This window comes from Mixophyes fleayi, chromosome 4 (assembly GCF_038048845.1).
Source record: "Mixophyes fleayi isolate aMixFle1 chromosome 4, aMixFle1.hap1, whole genome shotgun sequence".
NCBI lineage: Eukaryota > Metazoa > Chordata > Amphibia > Anura > Limnodynastidae > Mixophyes > Mixophyes fleayi.
In genome coordinates this window covers 263,075,666-263,098,768 of record NC_134405.1, presented here as the reverse complement: position 1 = coordinate 263,098,768, position 23,103 = coordinate 263,075,666, and the positions used below count along the sequence as shown (strand labels likewise).

At 39.2% G+C, this 23,103-nt stretch overlaps 1 protein-coding gene across 1 annotated transcript in view; it reads left to right on the top strand.

Annotated features, from left to right (window-relative positions):
* HSPA4 (heat shock protein family A (Hsp70) member 4) overlaps window positions 1–20,881 on the top strand; it is a 41,438-nt gene extending 20,557 nt beyond the window's left edge. Inside the window, exons 4-19 of the mRNA XM_075209705.1 lie at window positions 5,049–5,171; window positions 6,107–6,206; window positions 7,176–7,309; window positions 7,595–7,839; window positions 8,618–8,694; window positions 10,096–10,247; window positions 10,555–10,661; window positions 12,595–12,728; window positions 14,227–14,408; window positions 14,524–14,610; window positions 14,948–15,100; window positions 15,758–15,883; window positions 17,114–17,221; window positions 17,496–17,615; window positions 18,472–18,633; window positions 19,424–20,881. Of these exons, the coding sequence (XP_075065806.1) occupies window positions 5,049–5,171; window positions 6,107–6,206; window positions 7,176–7,309; window positions 7,595–7,839; window positions 8,618–8,694; window positions 10,096–10,247; window positions 10,555–10,661; window positions 12,595–12,728; window positions 14,227–14,408; window positions 14,524–14,610; window positions 14,948–15,100; window positions 15,758–15,883; window positions 17,114–17,221; window positions 17,496–17,615; window positions 18,472–18,633; window positions 19,424–19,624 (2,211 nt within the window). The 3' untranslated portion in view covers window positions 19,625–20,881. The remainder of the gene's footprint in view (window positions 1–5,048; window positions 5,172–6,106; window positions 6,207–7,175; window positions 7,310–7,594; window positions 7,840–8,617; window positions 8,695–10,095; window positions 10,248–10,554; window positions 10,662–12,594; window positions 12,729–14,226; window positions 14,409–14,523; window positions 14,611–14,947; window positions 15,101–15,757; window positions 15,884–17,113; window positions 17,222–17,495; window positions 17,616–18,471; window positions 18,634–19,423) is intronic.
* The last annotated feature ends 2,222 nt before the right edge of the window (window positions 20,882–23,103 follow it).

Genomic DNA, 23,103 nt, shown 5'->3' with positions numbered 1-23,103 from the left:
ATACCGTTAGTCAGCAGAGTTACGGTTTTTAACTTGGAAGGTGGTTTTCCTTCTTACTATTGCCTCAGCTCGAGGGGTATCTGAGCTGGGGGGCTTTGTCGTGAACCTTATCTGGTTTTCGGGATGATAGAGCAGTCCTAGGGACAATGCATCATTCTTCCTAGGGTGGTGTCTGGATTTAATGTAAACCAGGGAATGGTGGTTCCTGTGTTCACAGAGGATCCTCAGGGATCTGGAACAAGGAACATGAAATTTTGGATGTGGTCAGGGCTCTACGAATTTATGTCAAAAGGACTGCAATGATTCATAGGACAGTTTCTTATTATCTTGTTTGATTGTTTTGGACGTGGATGATCAGCGTCTAAACAACTCATTGCTAGGTGGCTTACTCTGACTATAAGGCAAGCTTATGTCAGTACTAACCGTCCAGTACCAGAGTGTATTGTTGCCCATTCATCCCGTTCTGCGGGGACGTCCTGGGCTTCACTGAATGGGACCTCAGCGGACCAGTTATGCAGAGCAGTTACCGGGTCCTTGGTCCATACTTTCACAAGATTGTACCAATTCAATGCCTTGCATCTTTGGACGCCTCAAATTGGCCGTAGTGCTCTGCGTGAAGGGCTATCAGAGCGGTCCCACCCTTAGGGGGCTGCTTTAGAACGTCCCCATGGTAAGCAGTGTCCCCCAGACTGGATGAAAGAGAAAAGAGGATTTATGTACTTACGTTAAATCCGTTTCTCTGATTCCGTCTGGGGACACTGCGATCCCTCCCTTCTGCCTTTCCTCTGTTTTGCTCTTGTTTGATTGACCTTTCTCCTTGGGGCTTTTTGAATTAACTGAGGAGGAAGAGGCGGGGGTATGTAGATGGGAGGGGAGGGGTCTGTCAGCAATCATCATCATCATTTATATAGCGCCAACATATTCCGTAGCGCTTTAAAATTGGGGACAAACATAACAAACTGGGTAAAACAGACAAAGAGGTGAGAAGGCCCTGCTCGCAAGCTTACAATCTATGGGACAATGGGAGATTGACACATGAGGTTAAGTCTACATTTTGGCCCAGCCAGACTGCAAAGGTAAAAGTGACTCATAAGCTAAATGAACCTGTCGCACAACAATGTTGGTCAGGGGGCAGCCGTCCCGCGTGAAATTGTGTAACAGGCTAAAGGTAGCGAGGTTAAGAGGGTGGCAGAGGAATATTATAAGCTTGTCTGAAGAGGTAGGTTTTCAGAGAACGCTTGAAAGTTTGTAGTCCAGAGGAGAGTCTTACTGTGCGAGGGAGAGAATTCCATAGAGTGGGTGCACCCCGAAAAAAGTCCTGTAACCGGGAATGGGAGGATGTAATGAGGGTGGATGAGAGACGCAAATCTTGTGCAGAACGGAGTTGCCGAGTTGGGAGATATTTTGAGACGAGAGGATGTATGTTGGTGCAGCTTTGTTGATGGCCTTGTAGGTTAGTAAAAGTATTTTATATTTGATTCGGTACAAAACAGGCAGCCAGTGTAGAGACATAGAGTGATTCAACAGAGGAAGAGCGATTTGCAAGGAAAATCAGTCTTGCCGCAGCGTGCAAAATAGATTGTAGAGGTTTAAGTCTGTTTTTGGGAAAACCAGTAAGGAGGGAATTGCAATAGTCAATGCGGGAGATGATGAGTGCATGAATTAAGGTTTTTGCAGTGTCTTGCGTGAGACATGTGCGAATTCTGGAAATGTTCTTTAGATGCATGTAGCAGGATTTAGATATAGTCAATGTGGGGAACAAAGGATAGGTGTGAGTCAAGGATTACACCTAGGCAGCGAGCTTGTGGGGTGGGATTTATGGTCATGTTATCAACAAAGATAGAAATGTCAGGTATGCTCTTGTTGGCGGGTGGGAATATTAACTCTGTTTTAGAAAGATTAAGTTTGAGTTGGCGAGAGGACATCCAAGATGAAATGGCAGAAAGACAGTCAGTTACACGGGACAACACAGATGTCGAGAGATCATAAGAGGATAGATAGATTTGGGTATCATCCGCATAGAGATGATACTGAAAGCCAAAGGAACTTATTAGATTTCCAAGAGAAGCGGTATAGATAGAGAACAGCAGAGGACCTAGCACTGAGCCTTGTGGTACTCCAACTGATAGGGGAAGCGGAGCAGAGGTGGCTCCAGAGAAATTAACAGTGAAAGAGCGATTAGAGAGGTAGGATGAGAACCAGGATAGAACAGTGTCTTGAAGCCCTAGGGATTGCAGCGTTTACAGGAGAAGAGTGGTCAATGGTGTCAAATGCAGCCGGGAGATCCAGGAGAGAGTAATGGCGTTCAGTTTTAGCAGTGTTCAGATCATTGACAACCTTGGTCAACGCAGTCTCTGTGGAGTGTTGAGAACGAAAGCTAGACTGAAGAGGATCCAACAGGTTGTTAGCGGAAAGAAAGCGTGTGAGGCGAGTGTAGGCAAGTCTCTCTAGAAGCTTGGAGGGACACGGCAGCTAAGAGATGGGACGGTAATTTGATAGAGAGTTTGGGTCGGAGTTTTGTTTTTTTAGAATAGGAGTAATCACTGCATGCTTGTATAGTGATGGAAAGATGCCAGTAGAGAGCGAGAGATTACAGATTTGAGTTAGAGGTGAAATGAGCACAGAAGACAGGGATCTACCAATTTGCGAGGGAATAGGATCAAGAGGACAGGAGGTAGAGTAGGAAGATAAGAAGAGCGTAGAAATTTCCTCTTCATTTGTGGGGTCAAATGAAGAGTGTGTCAGAGGGTAGTGGGAAGGAATTGAGCTGATTGCTTGTCAAGGAAGCGGATAACATTTCTAGTCTGATCTTGTCAATCTTGTCAAGCAAGATCATGAGCACTGATAGTAGATGGAGGGTTCGGGGTGGGAGGATTGAGAAGATATTTAAATGTATTGAAAAGGCGTTTGGGGTTAGAAGCCTGAGCATAGATACGAGATTGGAAGTATGTTTGTTTTGCCGTGTCCAGAGCATTTCGATAGGAGTGGTAGACAGAAGTATATGTGAAGAAGTCATTAGAGGTGCGAGATTTACGCCAGTGACGTTCTGCTTTACGGGACAGTTTTTGAAGATTTTGTGTTGCTTTAGTGTGCCACGGTTGACATCGAAGTCGACATGTAGTGTCGCTGGAGCCACTTGATCAAGGGCCGTTTCTAAGGTTTGGTGAAAATGGGGTACTGCCATCTCGGGATGAGAATGTATAGATAGGGGAGAGAAGGTGTTGGAGAGAGGTGGAAAATTGTTAAAGATTAATAGAATTCAGATTTCTGCGGGTATGAGGAGGCTTGGTAGAGTTAGACAGTAGAGAGGTAAGAGCAGTGGGGTTGAGTGAGTAGCTGATAAGGTGATCTGAGAGGTGGAAGGGTGTGTTAAAAAAATTAGAAACTGAGCATAGTCTAGAGAAAACAAGATCAAGGCAGTGGCCATCCTTATGAGTAGATGATTAAATCCACTGGGAAAGGTCAAGTGAGGAGGTTAGAGAGAGTAGTTTGGAAGCGGCTTTGGAAGGTGGGTTATCAATGGGGATGTTGAAATCACCCATGATGATGGTGGGGATGTCTGAAGATAAGAAGTGAGGGAGCCATGCAGAGAAATCCTCAATAAATTGTTGGTGTGCTCCAGGTAGACGATAGATCACCGCAACACGTAGAGAGAGTGGATTAAAAATGTGAATAGCATGTACTTCAAAAGATGTGAATGGGACATTTGGTAGAACTGTAAACGTGCATTGTGGGGAGAGAAGTAGTCCAACCCCACCTCCTTGTCTGCCTTCAGGTCTGGAGGTGTGGTTGAGATGGAGGCCACCATGTGAAAGTGCTGCAGGTGAGGCAGTGTCTGATTGCATGAGCCATGCTTCTGTTATTGCCAGAAGGTTGAGGTTTCTTGAGTGGAAGAGATCATGAATGGAGGCAAGTTTGTTACAAACAGATCGTGCATTCCAAAGGGCACATTTAAAGGACTTTGGAAGAGAGGGGAGACAGGTGATGTGTTTGAGGTTCGCTATAGAACGGTAGTGCTCTGATGTGTGTGAGGAGTGTGGGGAACCTGGATTAGGTGATATATCACCAGCTAATAGAAGCAGAGTGAGAGAAAGATAGGCAAGGGGATTGTAAGATGTGTGACTTTTTATTTTCTGGCGACAGGTGGATGTTGTACTTGTTAGAGATAATAAATAGGACAGCAGTTCATGGGTGTTGACTAGAGGTGAGTGGAGTAATGCAGGTGCAATGTGGACAAATGTTTGTGTTGGTGGAGGGGTGAAAGATGACACCGTTTTAAAGATCATGCCATGAAAAGAGACCAAGAAAAGCAATTTGTTCCACATTGTGATAAAAGGAGTTCAAGCCAAAAAGTTAGGGAATTTTAAAGAATTACCTCTTTGCAGTGTTCCATATAGAAAAACACGTAATGCAGATGTAGCTTATTGCTGGAAGTAAAATCCAGTCAAATGTAGTCCAATGTTTGTCTAACTGTGCATTTTCGTCCACTTTGTGAGAAAATCCCACTTTGTCAAGAAATCACACACGTCTACCCCCCACATATGTCTCCCCATAGACTGAGGCTAAGATGTAGTCAGGCTAATTTAGCAATACTCTACAGATGTGCTAATTGGTCACCTAATCAAAGGAACAGAAAACATTTGTTTCATTGGCTAGAGGAGGCCAGATACCTATCATAAATTAGGCATCAATAAAAGACTGGGCCAACCTAAGTTTAAACAGATAACAATTTCCTAGAACATACTTTTAAACACAGATTGCAGGGATGAATTTCACAGATTAATGATCAGAGTAGTAGTAGTATGGATGAACATACCTGGAGATGAAAAGAGAAGGATGATAGTTAGTTGCTGTGTTGTCTGTCATGCTAGAAATTAACTAGCTAGGTGCCAACTCCCATGCTCCACTTCACACCCCATGGTAAGCGGTGTACCCCAGACGGAATTAGAGAAACGGATTTAACGTAAGTACATAAATCCTCTTATTTTCTATAAATGTTTGTTACGGTAGATTTAAAAGTGTATTAAAATTTGTGTTGTATCATGTAGGTCATGTATTTGGAAGAGGAACGAAACTTTACCACTGAGCAGGTTACTGGCATGCTGCTGACTAAACTTAAAGAAACCGCAGAGAGTGCGTTGAAGAAACCTGTAGTTGATTGTGTCGTTTCTGTAAGTTAAATAATGGTTCTTCTATAAAGAAATACATTGTTAGTGGGAATTGTACATAGGTCATTGAATTTCAAAAAAGATTGCTCAAAAAGCATACAGCAGAAAATCATGGAAAACCATCAGTACAACTTAAAGTGTTATACAAAATTACAGTATACTGGCTGTGCTTTCCTTCAAGAGTATGAAAAGCAAATTCTTAAGGCTCCATACTGGCTCTTTTAAGTCAGGCTGGAGGGGTGGAAACATGCCAATCTCCACTCCACCCTAGCACCACCACCCCCCCACCCCATTAACTAAAGAAAATCCACTTTTGATTCATACATATTAGAATCAGTGAGAAATGCAGATTCCTTTTTATAAGACATGGAAACATTGTTTCTCAAGGAATTGAATTGTCAGAAAAAAACTGCTAAGAGCCAACATGACATGGCCCAAAAATTTTAGATTGTCACATTTTAATACAACATTCCCAAGTAAACAAGTTTGTGGTAAAGAAGGTTTAATCGGCAGTTGTGGAAATTAAATAAAAACTAAGGGCCAAAGTACATGTTTCCGTTTTGTAGACATTTGCAATTCTTTATTCATATTTAAGTAGATACCTTATTTTGTGGTTTTTAGTTGTTGAATTTTTATTTTTGCAAATTTGATAAGGCTCGTGCAAAACCTCTTAGAAATGTGCCTACTTTGTGTTTGAAATCCTTATAATAGAATATGGAAAGGTTTATAGGTAATGGTCCAAATTTTCCTCTACTGTACAGTGATGGGCTAGACATGCCATCAACAAAGATCATGCAGTTTAATGCTTAGGAGAGTTTGTTTTTAATATTGTAAGTGTGCTGTTGGTTAAAGATGTGAACTGTAAATCTGTTACATGCCAGTCTTTGGGAAATCTCTAGAAAGTGTGGTGTTGCAGTCTCTAATGTCTTCCTTTTCAGGTCCCATGTTTCTTCACTGATGCAGAGAGGAGGTCCGTTATGGATGCCACACAGATCGCAGGGCTGAACTGTCTACGGCTAATTAATGAGACTACTGCAGGTACAGATGGCAGCAATAGTTGATACCTCTGCCTGAAAGATAAATTCTTTTCAAAGAGTAGATACCCTGTAATGTGTTACCCTGTAATCCTACAAAATTATTTTCCTATAACGAAGTTTTGTCCATCCCAGTTCTTTAAATGCAGTTTTCCTGACAGGATTTCAGCAGTTGTCCTCACCTACTTCAAAATTACCTAATAGTTTTCTTGCTCTTTAAAAGCTGAAATCTTCTAGCAGTTATGGCCTTCGGTGTTTCTTAGCAAGCACATCAACCGCATTCTAAGTCATGTAAATGTCGTATTAGGGTTAAAGTTGCAGTGATGCATCAATTTTTCTAACCTGGTGGTTCTCCATGTAGTTGTTTTCCTGGCACTGCTGGGGTTCTGTTATGCAGAACTGGCGACTCTTACTTCTTTTTTCACTTTAAAACTGTGGTCTCCTGACTGCGGTCTCAGGATGGTCGTCAGTCACACAACCCCAGTCTTATGTTGGGCTGTGAGAAGAACCAAGGATCCCTGGACAGGATAGTTTTTGGGTCAACACCTATCGCTCCTGCTAGGAGAATTACCCGGTTAATAAAACGTATGTAGTAGGTGGTAGTGCAGCTTTACACTTTAAGTTTTATTATAGGAGGAAACTGAAACATGTTTCATCATTATTTGCTCCAGTGGATTACTTGCCTAATCTTTCCCTTGGCTGATCAAGTATACCAGCGATATTAATCCTTCCCATTGAAGCCCACCTCCAACACATGGCTCAACGCGTACATTGTAGATACAGCCTATGTGATCTTTTGATCTGTGTCTTGCTTATATCTTTCTGCTGTCCTATTGAAGGTATAAATTTAAGAAAATTGCTTGTTTGCTAATTTGTTATAATGCATATAACAATTGTTGACTTGTAGCACCAAACACTTTAAATTCTTTCTTTTTTTATTTAATTTTGATTTTGTATTTGTCTTGACATACAGTTGCTCTTGCTTATGGAATTTATAAACAAGATCTGCCTGCCCCAGAGGAGAAACCAAGGATCGTTGTGTTTGTAGACATGGGCCATTCTGCATATCAAGTATCTGTGTGTGCTTTTAACAAAGGGAAACTCAAAGTAAGCTGCAGTTTTATATTTCTCTTAAAATCCGTGCATTACCCATGATGTAATTTTGCTTCAATAAGGTTTGCTAAACAAAGTAATTTTATTAATTTAACAACGTATTAAGGTGCAAGCTTTTGGCTTTGCAAGATTCTGGTAGGATAGAAATAGTATATACGAGAAATGCGCAGGGCAGTACAGACAGGCTTTTCTCAAACTGCTGCTACATTTTCAGGGTCTTGTGATGTTTTGTTCAAGAATGTCGGGTATCTACAATAATTCTGTTCTTATATTTGTCAGGTTCTAGCTACTGCCTTTGATCCTTTTGTGGGTGGAAGGAAGTTTGATGATGTCCTGGTTGGCTATTTCTGTGAAGAGTTTGGCAAGAAGTACAAGCTGGATATAAAGTCTAAGATTAGGCCATTGCTGCGACTTGCTCAGGAGTGTGAGAAACTCAAGAAGTTGATGAGTGCAAATGCTTCAGAGCTACCACTAAATATTGAATGTTTTATGAATGATATTGATGTATCTGGATCCATGAACAGGTATGAATTCAGCATAATTTACTTACAATATTGCTTCAGCTGTCTACTCTTAAAGGAAGTCTTCCTTATGAGACTAAATAATTGGTTCCCCCGCAAGTGATAAAACAATCCAAAACTATATATTGGTCTGTAAATACCGTTGCATCTGCAGTGAGTCTGCTCAGTAGGGCTAGATTTCATGTCTGTGAAATGAGATGAGGGCTATTCACATCTTTTCATCACTCATTCCATTTAAACAGTCTAATAAGGAGGGGGGAGTGTGCAAAGGTATTGTTGTTTTGTGTCATTCATATCCATTGCTCTACATCTTATAAACAAATTAATTTAGTAATTTATATACTGGGTGTATATTGGACAATACAGCTGCTTGGTGTAGAGTATTAAGATCACTCTTTTTGGCTGGAGATGACCATATTTTATATAATCATATGTGTAATCTTAACACATAGAGCATTAATTATTTGTGCAAAATACAGTGACGTATATGGTTATTCAGTGTTCTTAAGAACAAACTTGATGATGTCCACCTTAAGATAATCAAAATAAAGATTTGATTATCAGGTATTGTTTAGGGGCCAAGGTCTAGTATACAGTGGCTGTTGGCACCACATGTGTTGTCCGATTTTAGTCTTTAAATAATAGCTTGGACTATTTGTACCGTACAACCGCAGTTGGGTAAATAACCTTATTGAGAGATACAGCTATTCCTATTCTTTGATCATTGTGATTAACTTACTGAAAGCTGTTTGTTTTTTGTTTTTTTTTCTTTAACATAAAGGGGTCACTTTGAAGAAATGTGTGATAGTCTGTTATCTCGAGTTGATGCTCCACTTCGCAGTATCTTAGAACAAGCTAGTAAGTAACTACGACGAAAGGTGTTGCCCGAAATAAAACAATCGTTTTAAGAGCATAAATGTTTATAGCGGTTTTGTTTAAACTATGAAGGTTAAATGAAGAGGCTTATCCCCCTAGGTCAGTGGTTCCCAAGCTGTGCGCTTAGGCTCCCTGGGGTGATCTCGCAGGGGTGCCAGGGCCAGTGGTAAGCAAAGTGGGGACTACTTGGTAATTATTTGGCTTAAGGGTGCCTTGAAAAAAATTATAGATACACTAATGGTTCCTCGAACTGAGAAAGTTTGGGATCCACTGCCCTAGGTCTATTCTAAAGTGTGTGTGTGTGTGTGTGTGTGTGTGTGTGTCCCTAGAATATAGGTTCTTGGCCAGTGAGTTGCATCCCAAAAACTTGATGCCATTGTTATTTGGGTAGGTTGCCTTAATAGTTAAGCAGTATGCTCCCTGAGGCATATGTTGGGGAAACCGGTTTCAATGCCCTATTTGGATCCTGGACGTTAGATGTTAAGAGCCTCATAAAGAAAATAACCAAGGTTAGTTAAGTCTATTGACAATATTAGAAATATCATTTGAGAAATAAAAAAGTTGTCAAGAATCTACCAAAATCAACCTTGCATTAGCAACTGCTTCTGTCACTAGTGGTGGAAAAATTGTTTCCTAATGTTTTGAATTTTTAATGTGGAGCATTGATGTCTAACTCATACTCCACTGTGCGTCTTGCAACAAAATTATAGATCTGGTAATTCTCAATTACTTCTATACTGTTACGCACACAAATGGTTACTTTAATGAAGACTCCACACGACTTCCATATTGTAATTCTTTAAAGATTACCTCAAATGATGATTTGTAGATAATCTATAGGAAGGCCACAGCTCTTGCATTTAGTTGAGGTAATTGGAGCATGTTTGTGCCATTATTCTGCACTTCTTCACACTGACATGGTATTTGGATAAGCTGCCTGTGTGGACCATATTCTTAATGGAGAACTCCATCCAAAACTAAAATATGTAGTTTGGGTTTAATCAGGTATTGTAAATACCTTCGCTGGTAATGGGTTTAATAAAATATATTGTAAATGTTAAGGGAGTAGGTGTGTTTGTTAAACAATGTGGCAGATATGTGCAGACTTTCTCTACCTCTAATTGCATGTCTTGTACTTTTTTCTGTTCTATAGCTGAGGATGTTTAAACTTCTTACTACCTAATGTAAGGTATTAAGAGGTGTAAACTATGGTTTATTCTTTTTCTTTTATAAATGTTGCCTCGGCAACAAGGAATCATGAGGTTGTGTTTCAGTCACCTGTTCTGTTAGTGTTTTTAAGTATGATGGACATTTTAAACTAATGAGTTGTGGACTTGTCAAATATAGTCCAGTTCTCAGACCCCTCTTGTTATAATTCTGTAGAGCTCAAGAAAGAAGATATTTATGCAGTTGAAATAGTTGGTGGTGCCACGCGAATCCCAGCTGTTAAAGAGCGAATAATGCGTTACTTTGGTAAAGAAGTCAGCACAACGTTGAATGCTGATGAAGCAGTAGCCAGAGGCTGTGCATTACAGGTGAGCAAGTAGCCTTTGTACATATAGCCTGGGGAAAAGTTCTGTTCTTTATTCATTTGTCATTAGAATATTTAAACTTGTTGTAACCTCTCATCATGCATACTGTAATACCTTAAACGCCTAAACATAGTAACTTGATTTTTCCATAGTATGACCATAACTTATTTTTGCAGTTTTGCAACAGATTTGCTTTTCCTTTAAGTTGGTAATGGCTGACAGTCACCACTGTTGTGAAAGCTTGGTTGATCTTGCTGCTTGTTCTGTTTTGTCAAAAAGCTTAGACGTGTTCTTATGTGTTTGGTTGTAGTGTGCCATTCTGTCTCCAGCTTTTAAAGTACGAGAGTTTTCCATCACTGATCTGGTACCATACCCAATATCCTTGAAGTGGAATTCTCCAGCCGAGGAAGGGTTAAGGTGAGTGGATTAATTTGTTTGAACTTTAGATCGACGTTTACAAGACTTTAAACATACAATATCCTACATCACATCTCTCTCCACTTGTCGTTTTTTTTTTTTTGTTTTTTTTTAAACAAAATTTTTTATTGTTTATTTAAACAGGTTTACACGTATAAAACATCAGCAATGAGTTGTATAAATGGAGAAGAACATAAATACATGTGGATAAAATGAAAACATTTGTAGGCGTACGATAAATAAAGTGATGTAAAATCCAAATGTAGATTTGGTGTATATAATTTAAAGAGAAAGTTTGTAGGTGAGGGGAGACATACAGGGGGTTAAGGGGAAAGAGAAGGAAGGTATCTGATGAGGGAGAGAGAAAAATAAAGATGAGTGAGTTTGACTAGAGCAAGAGATTGGTATATTTAGTCAGTCATCTCCAATCAGGAAGAAGTAATTAGATAGTAAGTTAAACTATGAGAATGTCAAACGGTAGAAAGGGGCGGTTCTGCTTCATAAAAGGATGTCCAGGGGTTCCACACAGCTTTGAATTGAATTGGAGTATCGTTGAGGGTGGCGGTTATACTTTCCAATCAATATGTTGACCATATAAAATTTATGGTCGCAGTAAGTGAGGGTGGGATCGAGCTCTTCCAGTGCGAGGCAATCGGGCAGTTAGCTGCATTAAGAATATGTCTAATTAGTTTTTGAGTTGGGCGGGATATATTAGGGAGAGGTCTAGGGAGTAATGAAAAGAGTGGTGTGTCAGGAATTTGAATGTGAGTAATGGAGGATATCAACTTATGGACTTGTTGTTAGTATGAGACTTTCTTGGGGCATGACCACCAAACGTGCAGCAGGGAGCCTCTACAACCACACTCCCTCCAACATCTGTCCGAAGAGGCTGGGAATATAGAATGAAGACGCGATGGGACCAAGTACCATCTACTATATATTTTGAATGAATTTTCTTTGATTCGAACAGAGAGAGAGGTTTTAGCCAGATTAGTTCTAATCTTTGTCCACTCTTTAGGATCTATAATCTCTCCTGTGTCTTTTTCCCACGCGAGTTCATGTGGTTCTTTAGATGGAAGGCCATAATTGTTTAATAGTTGGTATAATGAGGATATGAGGCCTCTCGTGGAGTTTGGGTGCTTGCAGAATGATTCTAGGGAAGAGCACTGATCTGTGAGGGCTGGTTTAGGTAGGGAGTTGTAGAAGTGTCTAATTTGTAGGTACTGATAAAAAATTGAATTGGGAAAATTGTATCTTTTTTTTTTAGCTCCGCAAATGTAGGGAAGATATTCATGCGAGCAATGTCCCATGGAAATAGAAGATGGTGGCGAGTCCAGTAATGGAAGGCTTTATGATTTATCCCTGGGGGGAAATCAGGAGAGTTCCATAATGGGACAAGCAGCAGATGTTGGGAACGAAGTTCATATATACGTGTCACTCGGTCCCAGATAGCTAATGAGAATTTAGCTGTGGGGGTATGGTTTAAGAGTTTGGTTCTGTGCTGAGGCTTGGTCCAAAGCAACGAGGAGGGCGAGTATAGGTTAAGTAAATCAGCTTCTACATGTGTCCAGACACGCCGACCTGGGGGAGAGTGCCAAAGGACGCATTGCACTAAATGAGTGGCTTGATAGTATTTTATTAAATTCGGTACACCCAGGCCACCTATACTTTGGTGTTTGAATGAAAGCCGAAGTCGGATTCTTGGTTTACGACCGGCCCATATGAATTTTGACAGGGATTGCTGTCTCTCTCCACTTGTCTTTTATGATCAGCAGAGTACAGTAAATAGTGATATATTTGAGTTTTTTTGTCTTGCTTGGAAATATGGAGGAAATTAAACATTGCATTTTGACTGGTTATGCAGTTCTATGAGCTGCCACTGCTATTCTGTATTGTATTTAAAGTCTCTTAACATGCTCTTGTTTGATTTCAGTGATTGTGAGGTGTTTCCCAAGAACCATGCAGCTCCCTTCTCCAAAGTGCTTACATTCTACAGAAAGGAGCCTTTCACCTTGGATGCTTATTACAGCGCACCCAAAGAACTGCCCTACCCAGATCCCTCCTTGGGTAAATGCGACAATATTGTGTATAATATCTCTTTTGTAGACCAAGCTCTTTAAGGCTCCATTCACACTGGTTTGTGTGCGTTTGTAGCCATCTTTCTATGAAACTGAAAATGCAGCATTTCACTGAAATGCCTATGGGCATCACTATTTTGAATACATAATCAGGCTGGTAATGGCAATGAAAGCTCTTAATCTTTGCCCACTATGGGGAGTTAAACTCACTTTTTAAAAAATTGTTGGTTCTTCTAAATCAGACAAACAAGACCCATGTGTCTTCCTATATAGTGATGGTGCCACTTTAGTTTTATTTTCTCCATTCTTGGTGGCTGAGGTTTCTCATTCTCAGTTCTCATCTTCCATCATACAGACGCAGAGTGCATTGGTAAAATTAAAAGGATAAACTCCATAATCTAAAAGGCTTTTGTAATTAGATGAGCTGCTGTACACCCCTTGTGTGTACAGAAGACTCTGCTTTTAGCCACACTGTCCATTGTCATTATGACACTGCTGATTTTAAGAGCAGTGCCTTGCTATGCATAACAGAGGCTGAGGTGAGATGGCTTGTGGGGCATGAGAGTTTACTTGATCGATTGTGAGGTTTTTTGCTTGTTTATTAGTTATGCCCACCTTGTTAAAGCATAGTTTATGTATAGCTCTAATGTGACAGAACCGTTTTAACCGTTTAAATACCAATGATTTATTTGCCCCTTACATGATTGCACATTTTAACTTTTTTACTATGTTGATTAAACCATTCTAAAACTTCAGTATGTTAATTACTTTTGTAGTATATTGGAATAAATATTTGTATTCTATGGGCTATTAAATATAATGGGTATTTAAATATCCAGTTAAAGGCCTGACAGGATGTGGTACTGATTGTATAATTACTGGGTCCTAGAAGAGTCAGTTTTGTTCTTGTAGAGAAAATGTACACATTGGTATCCAAATAAATTGTAGAATTGGGAGAGGAAGCAGGTTTAAGGACTTATTTCTTGGGGCACCCTAGCTGCCTGAAAATAAGTCATGTACATAATCATGATCGTATCTTGCTTTTTTTTCCTGTTTCTATTTTTGTTTTAACTTCAGACACTAAAATAAAACAAGACTATTTATAAATACTGGCTAAAAAACATATTTGCACAAAAAAATTTACTTGGATACCCGAAAGACTAAAAGTTATTGTTTAAAAGGCACATGGCAAAAAAATGTGTAGTGTCATAATGCTACAAAGAAATCTGGTCATTAAGGGGTAAAGCATCTTTTGTGAACTTGTGCATATTTGCATCCTTCCCTGTAATGCACTTAACACATGGTAGGAACAAATGTGTAGTTACTGCTACCAAAACAGTCTGTACACCTATTGGCCATCAACTAGCTGTGCTTCGTTTTCCTATTAACTAATATATTCAATATAATTTGCAGTGTATATGTATATAGGTAATAAGATAAGTAGTCTTGTGCTCTATTTTGTTCATCCATTCTTTGATTTTTACCAGGTCAGTTCCACGTGCAGAAGGTAGTCCCTCAGGCTGATGGCTCTAGCTCTAAGGTGAAGGTGAAAGTACGTGTAAATGTCCATGGTATATTTAGCGTTTCTAGTGCATCACTTGTCGAGATCCACAAAACAGAAGAAGGTGAAGAACCCATGGAAACTGATCAGGCTGTAAAAGATGAAGAGGTATTGCTGCAATCGCCACATTTCACTGTGGCTCTACAAAATCTTTACAAGTCTATGCCAATGTTCGTAGCAGTCATGCATGTTTATAACATGTCATTTGCTTGTGTATTATCAGAAAATGCAAGTTGACCAAGAGGAGCCTAAACAGGAAGAAAACCCGCCAACACAAACAGAAAACAAGCCTAATCCTGATGAAATGGAGGTACTGTCTTTTTCTGTACGATTACATTCTGCATTTTTTGTTTTATATAGGGCACTAGATCAAAACGTTTTTCTTATCCACAGTGTACTTTCAGTCTGACATTTAGAAATGCAGTTCTAGAGTAAGCTTCACACAAGGCAGTATTTGCACTTGTGTTAGAAACTCATTTCAACAGCCTTTAACTAATCAGTGATGACTATTTTCTGATACATCCACAGGGGCATACTGGAGCCATGGGGAATAGGGTTGCAGACAAGTGCTTGGGCACTTTCAGAGAATGTCACAGAAAAGGTTACCTTATGTACAGATATAACTGCTGCTATTTGTTTTCTCTTAGACCTCACAGACAGCACCAAAAGAAAAGAAAACTGATCAGCCCCCTCAAGCCAAAAAGGCCAAAGTAAAGACCAGCACAATTGACCTTCCCATTGAGCACTATCCTCCTTGGCAGATCGGACGGGATATGCTGAACTTATTTGTTGAGAATGAGGTTTGTACTCCTGTATGGGATATAATACTTCTTGCAATGTACAGGTATGGGATGGGATCTCTTCTCTTTAAACCAGTTATCCAAAAATTTCCCAACTGTGGAATGGGAAAGAACAGTTACATTAAATTATTTTGTCCTACTCAGATTAAACTATATAATATGGGGAAAGATAGGTTATATAGGTATGGTGCATCAAACTTGTGGATGAAAGGTCCCACAGCTGTACATATTCGTTAATGGATGCTTTGTTTTTGTCTCTACTGCCCGGACAAAAAGCTTACTTCTAGCGGTGCTGCCATCTATGATCCATCTGAAAAGCAGTGGCTCTAACCACTTGATATCCGCTCTGTCATCCATTTTCCAAGTTTCCCTCGTTACTCCTCACTTTGTCCTTGTGTAATGGTTTATTATGTATATGGTCAGCGTTTGTGCATTGGCCATTACCAGGCTGGCCGCTGATCTTACACTTGGTGCAGAATGTTGGTTGAACATACCTTCTCATTCTATATGGTCAAATACATTTGGATTTTTTTTATTATCTAAAACTATTTTGTGGAACATGTCAAAAATCATTGGCCAGACGAATCTGCACCTGGATGGACTATTCCAAGACAAAACTAGAAAGCACTAATGGCTTCTTTCCTCTCCCCCCTCCAGGGAAAGATGATCATGCAGGATAAACTTGAGAAGGAGCGGAACGATGCCAAGAATGCTGTTGAAGAATATGTGTACGAGATGCGGGACAAACTAAGCGGCACTTATGAAAAGTTTGTCAATGAAGATGTAAGTGGTCTGTTATGTTTCACGTTCTTACTGGTGTTGAAATGCTATATTAACAACTCTTCTTCTTTTTGTCTTTTGAGCAGGTTGTGATGATTTTCTTTTGCAAAAAAAAACAAAAAAAAAAACCCCTAAACATTAGCTGAAAAGTTTTAGTTCCCTAATTTAACTCAGAAGTGCTATGGGATTGTGTTGGGGTTTAGAGACGTGCCTTACACCATACATTCTTTGCCAGAAGCAGACAACTGTCTTAAAATCACGTTCCTCCAGCTGTATTTGGCTCTCAATAGAGATATATGGAACAGCTAAGAACAGACTTTAGTCCTCAGGAGTAATAGTAGGGTTCTTGGAGTGACCTCACCATAAATCTCTTAAGAGTTGAGGCGGCTCTCATTGCATTTCTTCTTAGCAGAAATGATTTGCAGGTGAAGTTGTCCTTCTAAATGTAGCATGAATAGTCTCATGACGTTGGCAGCATAGCAAAGTCCGTCAAATTTTATCAAACTTTTTAACCCCTGTCCAAAACTCAACTTTTAGTTGTAGAGTGCAGTTTACTAGTTTTAGTATGTTCAGTCGGGGTCAATGCAGTCTTGGGGCAATTGCTTTTCATGCATAACAATTAGCTTCAATAGTAGGTCTCTAAATTTACTCATCACACCCATGATATCCGAATAGACAGATTTTGGAGTTTCATGTGAAAAGTTTTGATATGATGATTTAGATATATGCAGGACCAGACTGGATGGAATAAACTGTCAGAGTAGAAAGTATTTTGGTCATATAGGGTATTGGCTAGCCTGATGGATTTGACACTTATGTGATGCAGATGGTATAGATGTGACAGCTCTCACTGATAAGTTAGTGGAATACTTTAATGCTGTTTTTGGCTAGAACGGGCATAGCTGAAGTAAGCACCGACTGGTGCGGCCTTGCTTAATAAAGGTTATATCTGGGAATTATTTTATTGGAAGATAATCACTTTGGGTGCTTTTTGTAGCTGCTGCAGGCAACAGAAATGTTAGTAATACATCTCCTAGATTTTTTTTTAGGGCAACATATGATGGAAGGTACAAAGGAGTAATCTCAAGCTCCTATCAAGTCAATATTAAAACTGACTTATGTAATATAAAAATATTTTTTAGTTCAGATATGCCAGGTCTCACATTTTCACATAAAGCTCACTCTTGTACATGACCTGTTGTGTTATCATTTTTTTATTTTCTTTCTTTAAAGGACCGGAACAGCTTTATTCTAAAACTTGAAGACACTGAGAACTGGTTGTATGAAGATGGAGAGGATCAGCCCAAACAAGTTTATATAGACAAAATTACGGACCTAAAAGTAGGTTAACTGAGACCAATTACTTACAATTGTATAAAGAAGTTCATAGTAGCTGCTGTCTATATTCACACATACCTAAGCAAAAATAAACGTTTTATGTTCTCTAGCCCCCCCCCCCTCCCAAAAAAAAAGTCACAATAGCTGGTGCTGCTTTAACCTCTTTGACTTTCTGAATGCTGTGACCTGAATGAACCATTCCCCTGTTCTGTATGGATGTGCATGCTGGCCTTATGTATGATTTGAAACATTGCATGACTTCCATTGTCTCTTCCAGAACCTGGGCCATCCTATACAAATGCGTTACCAAGAATTTGAGGAGAGACCAAAGGCCTTTGAAGAGCTTGGAAAACAAATTCAACTGTACATGAAAGTTATTCATGCCTTCAAAAATAAAGTATGTCTCTTTTTTTTTTTTTTTTTTTTTTTTTTAATCTCCTCCCCAACCTATATTAAAAAGTACATCTGTAATTTTAGTCTAATTTACTGTAACGATATAGATGTTCATTTGGGGCAGCTGGGAGTGTTCAGCTATAGGATTTTGCTCTTGGGAGATACACACCCTCACAAACATGTCTTGATATGAATTTAGTGGAGTCAGGTATTTTAGAGCTATAAAAATCATGCTGTACAATAGACTTTGTGGAAATTTTTGAATAATATGCCATATGTTATTTATCCACTGAAACATGATACGCTATAAAGAAAGTATTGTTTTTACTTTGTCAGAAGGGGCCATAGTGCGTCAAGATAATAGAGATATTACAACCCATGCACTATATTGAACTTAAGCCAATAAATAGTCTGTCATCTGGGCTTGTGGTAAGGAGCCATCAAGGCAACGTGAGGAAACCTGTGGCAACTTATAATAGTTGAACCTGTAGCACCAGGAAAGTAATCCATGAACACATTTCTAAGTATATCATAATTTAATTGATTGAAGTTCCATGGTTATAGTCCCATGGGTCCAGTCATTAAAACAGGTTTTAAGAATACATCAAATGAAATGTAAAAAACCTTTCAATGGCTTGAAAATGTACCTATATAAGATTACACTCATGCTTCTTGTTGGCTGATATGTCTGCTTGCTCATCATTTTTGCCATGATCTGACAGTTTTTAGGAGCAATGAAACCAATGTTTGGTTAGTGTCCTTCTGATAAATGGTCTGCTGTTACTCTGTAAACTGTTAGTGGTGGTTGAGTAACTAACTAGAAGACCTTTTCCATTGTAATGACACCTTTCTCTATACAGGAAGAAGCTTATGACCACTTGGATGCTGCTGACATGGAGAAAGTTGAAAAAAGCATAAATGAAGCTATGGAATGGATGAATAACAAAATGAATCTTCAACTAAAGCAAAATCTAACTGTGGATCCTGTGGTGAAAACAAAGGATATTCAAACTAAAACAAAAGTGAGTTGTTGTGGTGCTTGTTCTTATAGATATAAAATGTAGTCAGATTGAACAATGCATTGGGCCTTGTAACATGTTTTGCTGTATAATTGCCAGATTTTAATAGAACTATAAATTCTGACATTGGTCAAGTAAAGGATGTCCAGGCCCCTGTCACTTCCTTTCTTAAAGTTCCTGCTTATTCAAGAATCCCATCAAAACATATACCTTATAAGATCTAAGCTATGAAATGCAAAATTTGAAGGATTTCGTTTTGGAAAACTTTATCGCATAACCCTTTACACTCCAAATACAGGTATATGAGGGGAAGCGCAGACTGACGCTGACATGCATGACGGCTTGGGGTTTTGTTTTCTTTTGTGTGCGCTCTCTATTGTGGAATCAAGTTTGTGTGTGCGCGCGCTGCAGGCTGTATTAAGTCTGCAGGCATCATCCATTGATGGGCAAGTTAACTGTGCATGTACATTCGCTCTGTGCACTTCTTTTACACTGATGCAAGTTTAGGTTGACCGGAAGACTTGTATTTTTAAGAATTCTGGACCTGCTCATTCATATTGGTGGCTTTCTGTTGACTGTTATTTTAAGTAGGATGTTTGTATTTTGTACAAATTATCCAGTAAAAGGTTAAGCCAGTGTATAATGTTTATTACTGGACTTGTTCATTATGCTTTTTGCTGTCTGAACTTTGGGGTATTTAGTTGTGTGTTACTCATAGAGAGAACTTTGAGATCCACTAACAACAAGAAACTTTGGTGTGTTCTAATTTCTTTAACGGTTATTTTTTTTCAAGGAATTGACGAGCACGTGCAACCCCATAGTCTCCAAGCCGAAGCCCAAGGTGGAACCTCCAAAAGAGGAGCAGGCAGCGGGCGAGCAGAATGGACCAGTAGAAAATAACACAAATAGTCAGGGGCCGCAAGCTGCAGAACAAAATCCAAATACAGGCACTTCTGAAGCAGAAAAGAAACTTCCAGAAATGGACATTGAATAAATTCCATAATCGATTTCTATTATCAAACTGTATAACAAAGCTTTAAGTTGTTACCTACATATGGCTCAGAAATACCGATCAGAGAAAAGTGATGACTGCAAATTTCTTGTTGTTACTTAGTCAATCCTATATTTTATTGCATTTGTTTTTCTACAACCTTTGACATTCGTGTTTTGACAATGTTCTGTTTTGGGTTTTTTCTATTGTATGTTGCTTTAGAGTAAGTCCTTGTTGCTACAGTTTTAGCAATGGCTGTAACTTGCACATTATCCAATAGGCTTATGTTTGGAGTTACACCAGGTCTATATCTTTCTTTTTAGTAGTATTCAAGGTTTACGAATAGCTGAATTTCTCATAAAAGCTCTATCATCTGCTTTTAAGTTCCTCAACAGGTGCTGTTGTCTTGGTTTGCATCTATTTCTGTATGCCGCATTTCCTCCCCATTGACAGCTGGTTAATGGCAGTAATCTTAGCCTCTTGCATGGAAGCCTGGTTGCTTGATGGGGCTAGCAAGAAATAGGAGTATTAAAACCCAGCACTAGCCGCTAAGAGCTGGAATTGGCTTATTCCATTGAGTATTATATTTTTCATAGATCTATGTAAAGCTATAGCCTAGTTATGTTATACAAACAATGTGCTATTCTGTCCACAATGCAGCTCTGATGAATCCAGTGTGGTAACAATTTGTTTTAAACCATAACAGAAAAGTGAGCTTTGCAGAAGGTAGTTAATATGTGGTATAGTGTCTGAATCCCACACAAAGCCAAGAACCATCCTTTGTAGTACTGTTGGATTTCTAAGAACCATGTGCATTATTGCCCCCATCTCTCCAAGAAAATATACTGCTGAGGAGCTGGTGGTTAATATTCATAAAGATAATCGCTTGAAGGGTACAGGTGGATTCACTTGCACCCATGCAATGCAGCTTGTTTGTCAATCATCCTTCATGTTATTTTAAACATGGGAAAAGTATATAGTATTTGTTTTGTGGTATACATTTCAAGTAACCATATTGGTCCCAGAGGAAAACTGGATTCTTCTAATCACATGGACATTGTGTAATGATGTTGTACATGGGTATTTTGGTCCACCCGGATTACTTGTGTGCATTGTTAAGCATAATGTTTATGTTGGATAAAAGTGGATATCCCATTGAAAAGTCATCTTTGTCATATTTTTTTTTTTTTTAATTGATATAACCGGAACTCTTAACACCTACAGCAGATCCTGTCTGAAAATAAACTTGCTGGGTTGCAACCTGTGTTGGTTTCTTTATATTTTTATCTAAATGTGTTTTAACATAAATTAAGACTGCTTGATGTTCTCTTACATTGACCCTGGGCCTTTAGGGAACAAAATGGACTTAAATATTCTACATGCTTTGGTAATGTGACTCCATACACAATAGTGCTACAGAATTATAGCTGGTAGCAAACTAAAATTCACACAATATAAGCCATCCTACAGTATATTGAGGCGAGTCTTTTGCCTGGGGCTCCTAACATCCTAATAGAGGCACTGTTCCACTCGACCAATTCCCAACTCAACTCTCTTGATTGTTACCCTTTTGATCCACTTGAGTTCTGCACTTTTTTTTTTTTTTTGTCATAACTTCTCATTAATTATTCTGGTGTTGCTCTGTCTCTCTTAGGATCTTCACATTTGTGCTATTCAGCAGTTTCCTAGTACCTACATGTAGGCAAGTCTGTAAGGCTCCAGAGCAGGAGTGATCATGGCAGGGTCTAAAAAGTTAGCACAAGAAGAAAAGTAAAACAATGATCATGGGAGAGGTTGGTGTTTTGACAGTAGAAAACAAAAATGTTCGTGAGGCACCACCATTACATTATAACACTGCAGCATTATGTGCGACAACACCCTGATTACCTTAAAGTTAGACTGGCCATAGCTTGTAACCAAAGGTGCGGTGCGGATGAATCTCCCCTCAGATGTGCTAGATATGAGAGCGTTTTAGCAGTGAATTCAGTCATGTCCGTCTCAGAATGCTCACAATCTCCTACAGATTGGCTTAGCCAAGAGAATAGTGGCATCTCCTCATCCAACAGCGAGGCACAATAAGTTGGTCAACGATGAAAAAGTTCTTCATTTAACACAAAAACTTGACATTAAAATCAAACTAGAAGGCAGAAGCCCTTTTTCTGCAGCTACCAAGCACTGATGTATATATTTATAACTGCAAAACTAAGCTAATAAGACCATCAAATTTTTCTCTGCAGAATTATGCTTTTGTTTGCCTTCACTTTTCTTTAGATACAATCCGCACAAAGTGGCTAATGACTACAAATTATACCTCCTAGCAGCCACATTAAGCTCTTTTGCCAACCAATGAGCCCTCCTATGGGTTATGTGTGCAGCACAATTCTCAGTCACGTGAGTGGACTGCTTTTCAATAAATGTAAAGGTTTTTTGTTTTTTTTAAAAGCATCTATTCAGTTATTTCCCCTCCCAAAATAGCACTCCCTCACCCCCTATATTGCTTAATAATCAAAAATCCATTTGTCCATTTTGCTACTTAATACATATCTACCAATTTAACTTGGATGTCTAATTGCAAATGTTGTCAGATTCATTCATCTCTATAACATTCTCTGCTAGTCCTTATACTGGCTTCCTCTACCATGCACAATACGTGTCTACTATATAAATGCCTAGTGGCGTGTGTGAAAAAAAACAAGCTGCAGCGCCACCTGCTGGGCAGAGTTATACACTGACCTATATATTTCTTGAAGTAGAAGTGACAGTTGGGAGTGGTTGGTTGCCGGGGGTGACAGTGGGGAGTTTTTAACACCTTAAGTAGCTTGATGAAGGATGTGACGATATAGATGAAGGATCAGGTGATGGAGAAAAATGATGAGGTGGTGACGTGGGCAAAACCACGTTAAAAAAGGCCGCTTGCGTCGGGAAGTAACGCTCTTCCCCTAAGGAGGCCTGGGCTAGGCCCAAATGCATGACAAGAACCTTTTTAACACCTTAAGTAGCTTGATTTGACTAGAATGCATGAGTATCATGCACAGGTTAACTTGTATACTATAACCTTTAAAGAGACGCATTAAGTATTTACCAAGTAGTGCGCTAAAGTCAAGGTATGTTCGTAAGAAACTTGTTTGCGCACCGAAATTCTCAAACTGCGCCTTTTATCGAAAATATATGGAGGGGAAAAAAATACAAAGTCTAACAAGTAAATGGTGCATCCACTATCATTACAATATCCAACACAGTATATTCGTCTTGACAAAAAAAAAATTAACAAAGATTTTGGTTAGTGTATTGTCTTCTTGACTATTTGTGTTCTCGAAAGAATTCTTTCTTCAAACGATGGTATACCTGTGACCTCAAGTAATGTGTACCTGAAATGGGTGATACATCTACAATAATTAACCTTCCTTCATGATCTTTAATTTGGGAGTGAATAGAGACTTGGATATTTTTCATCAGTAATATAGCAACCCCCCTGCATTTGG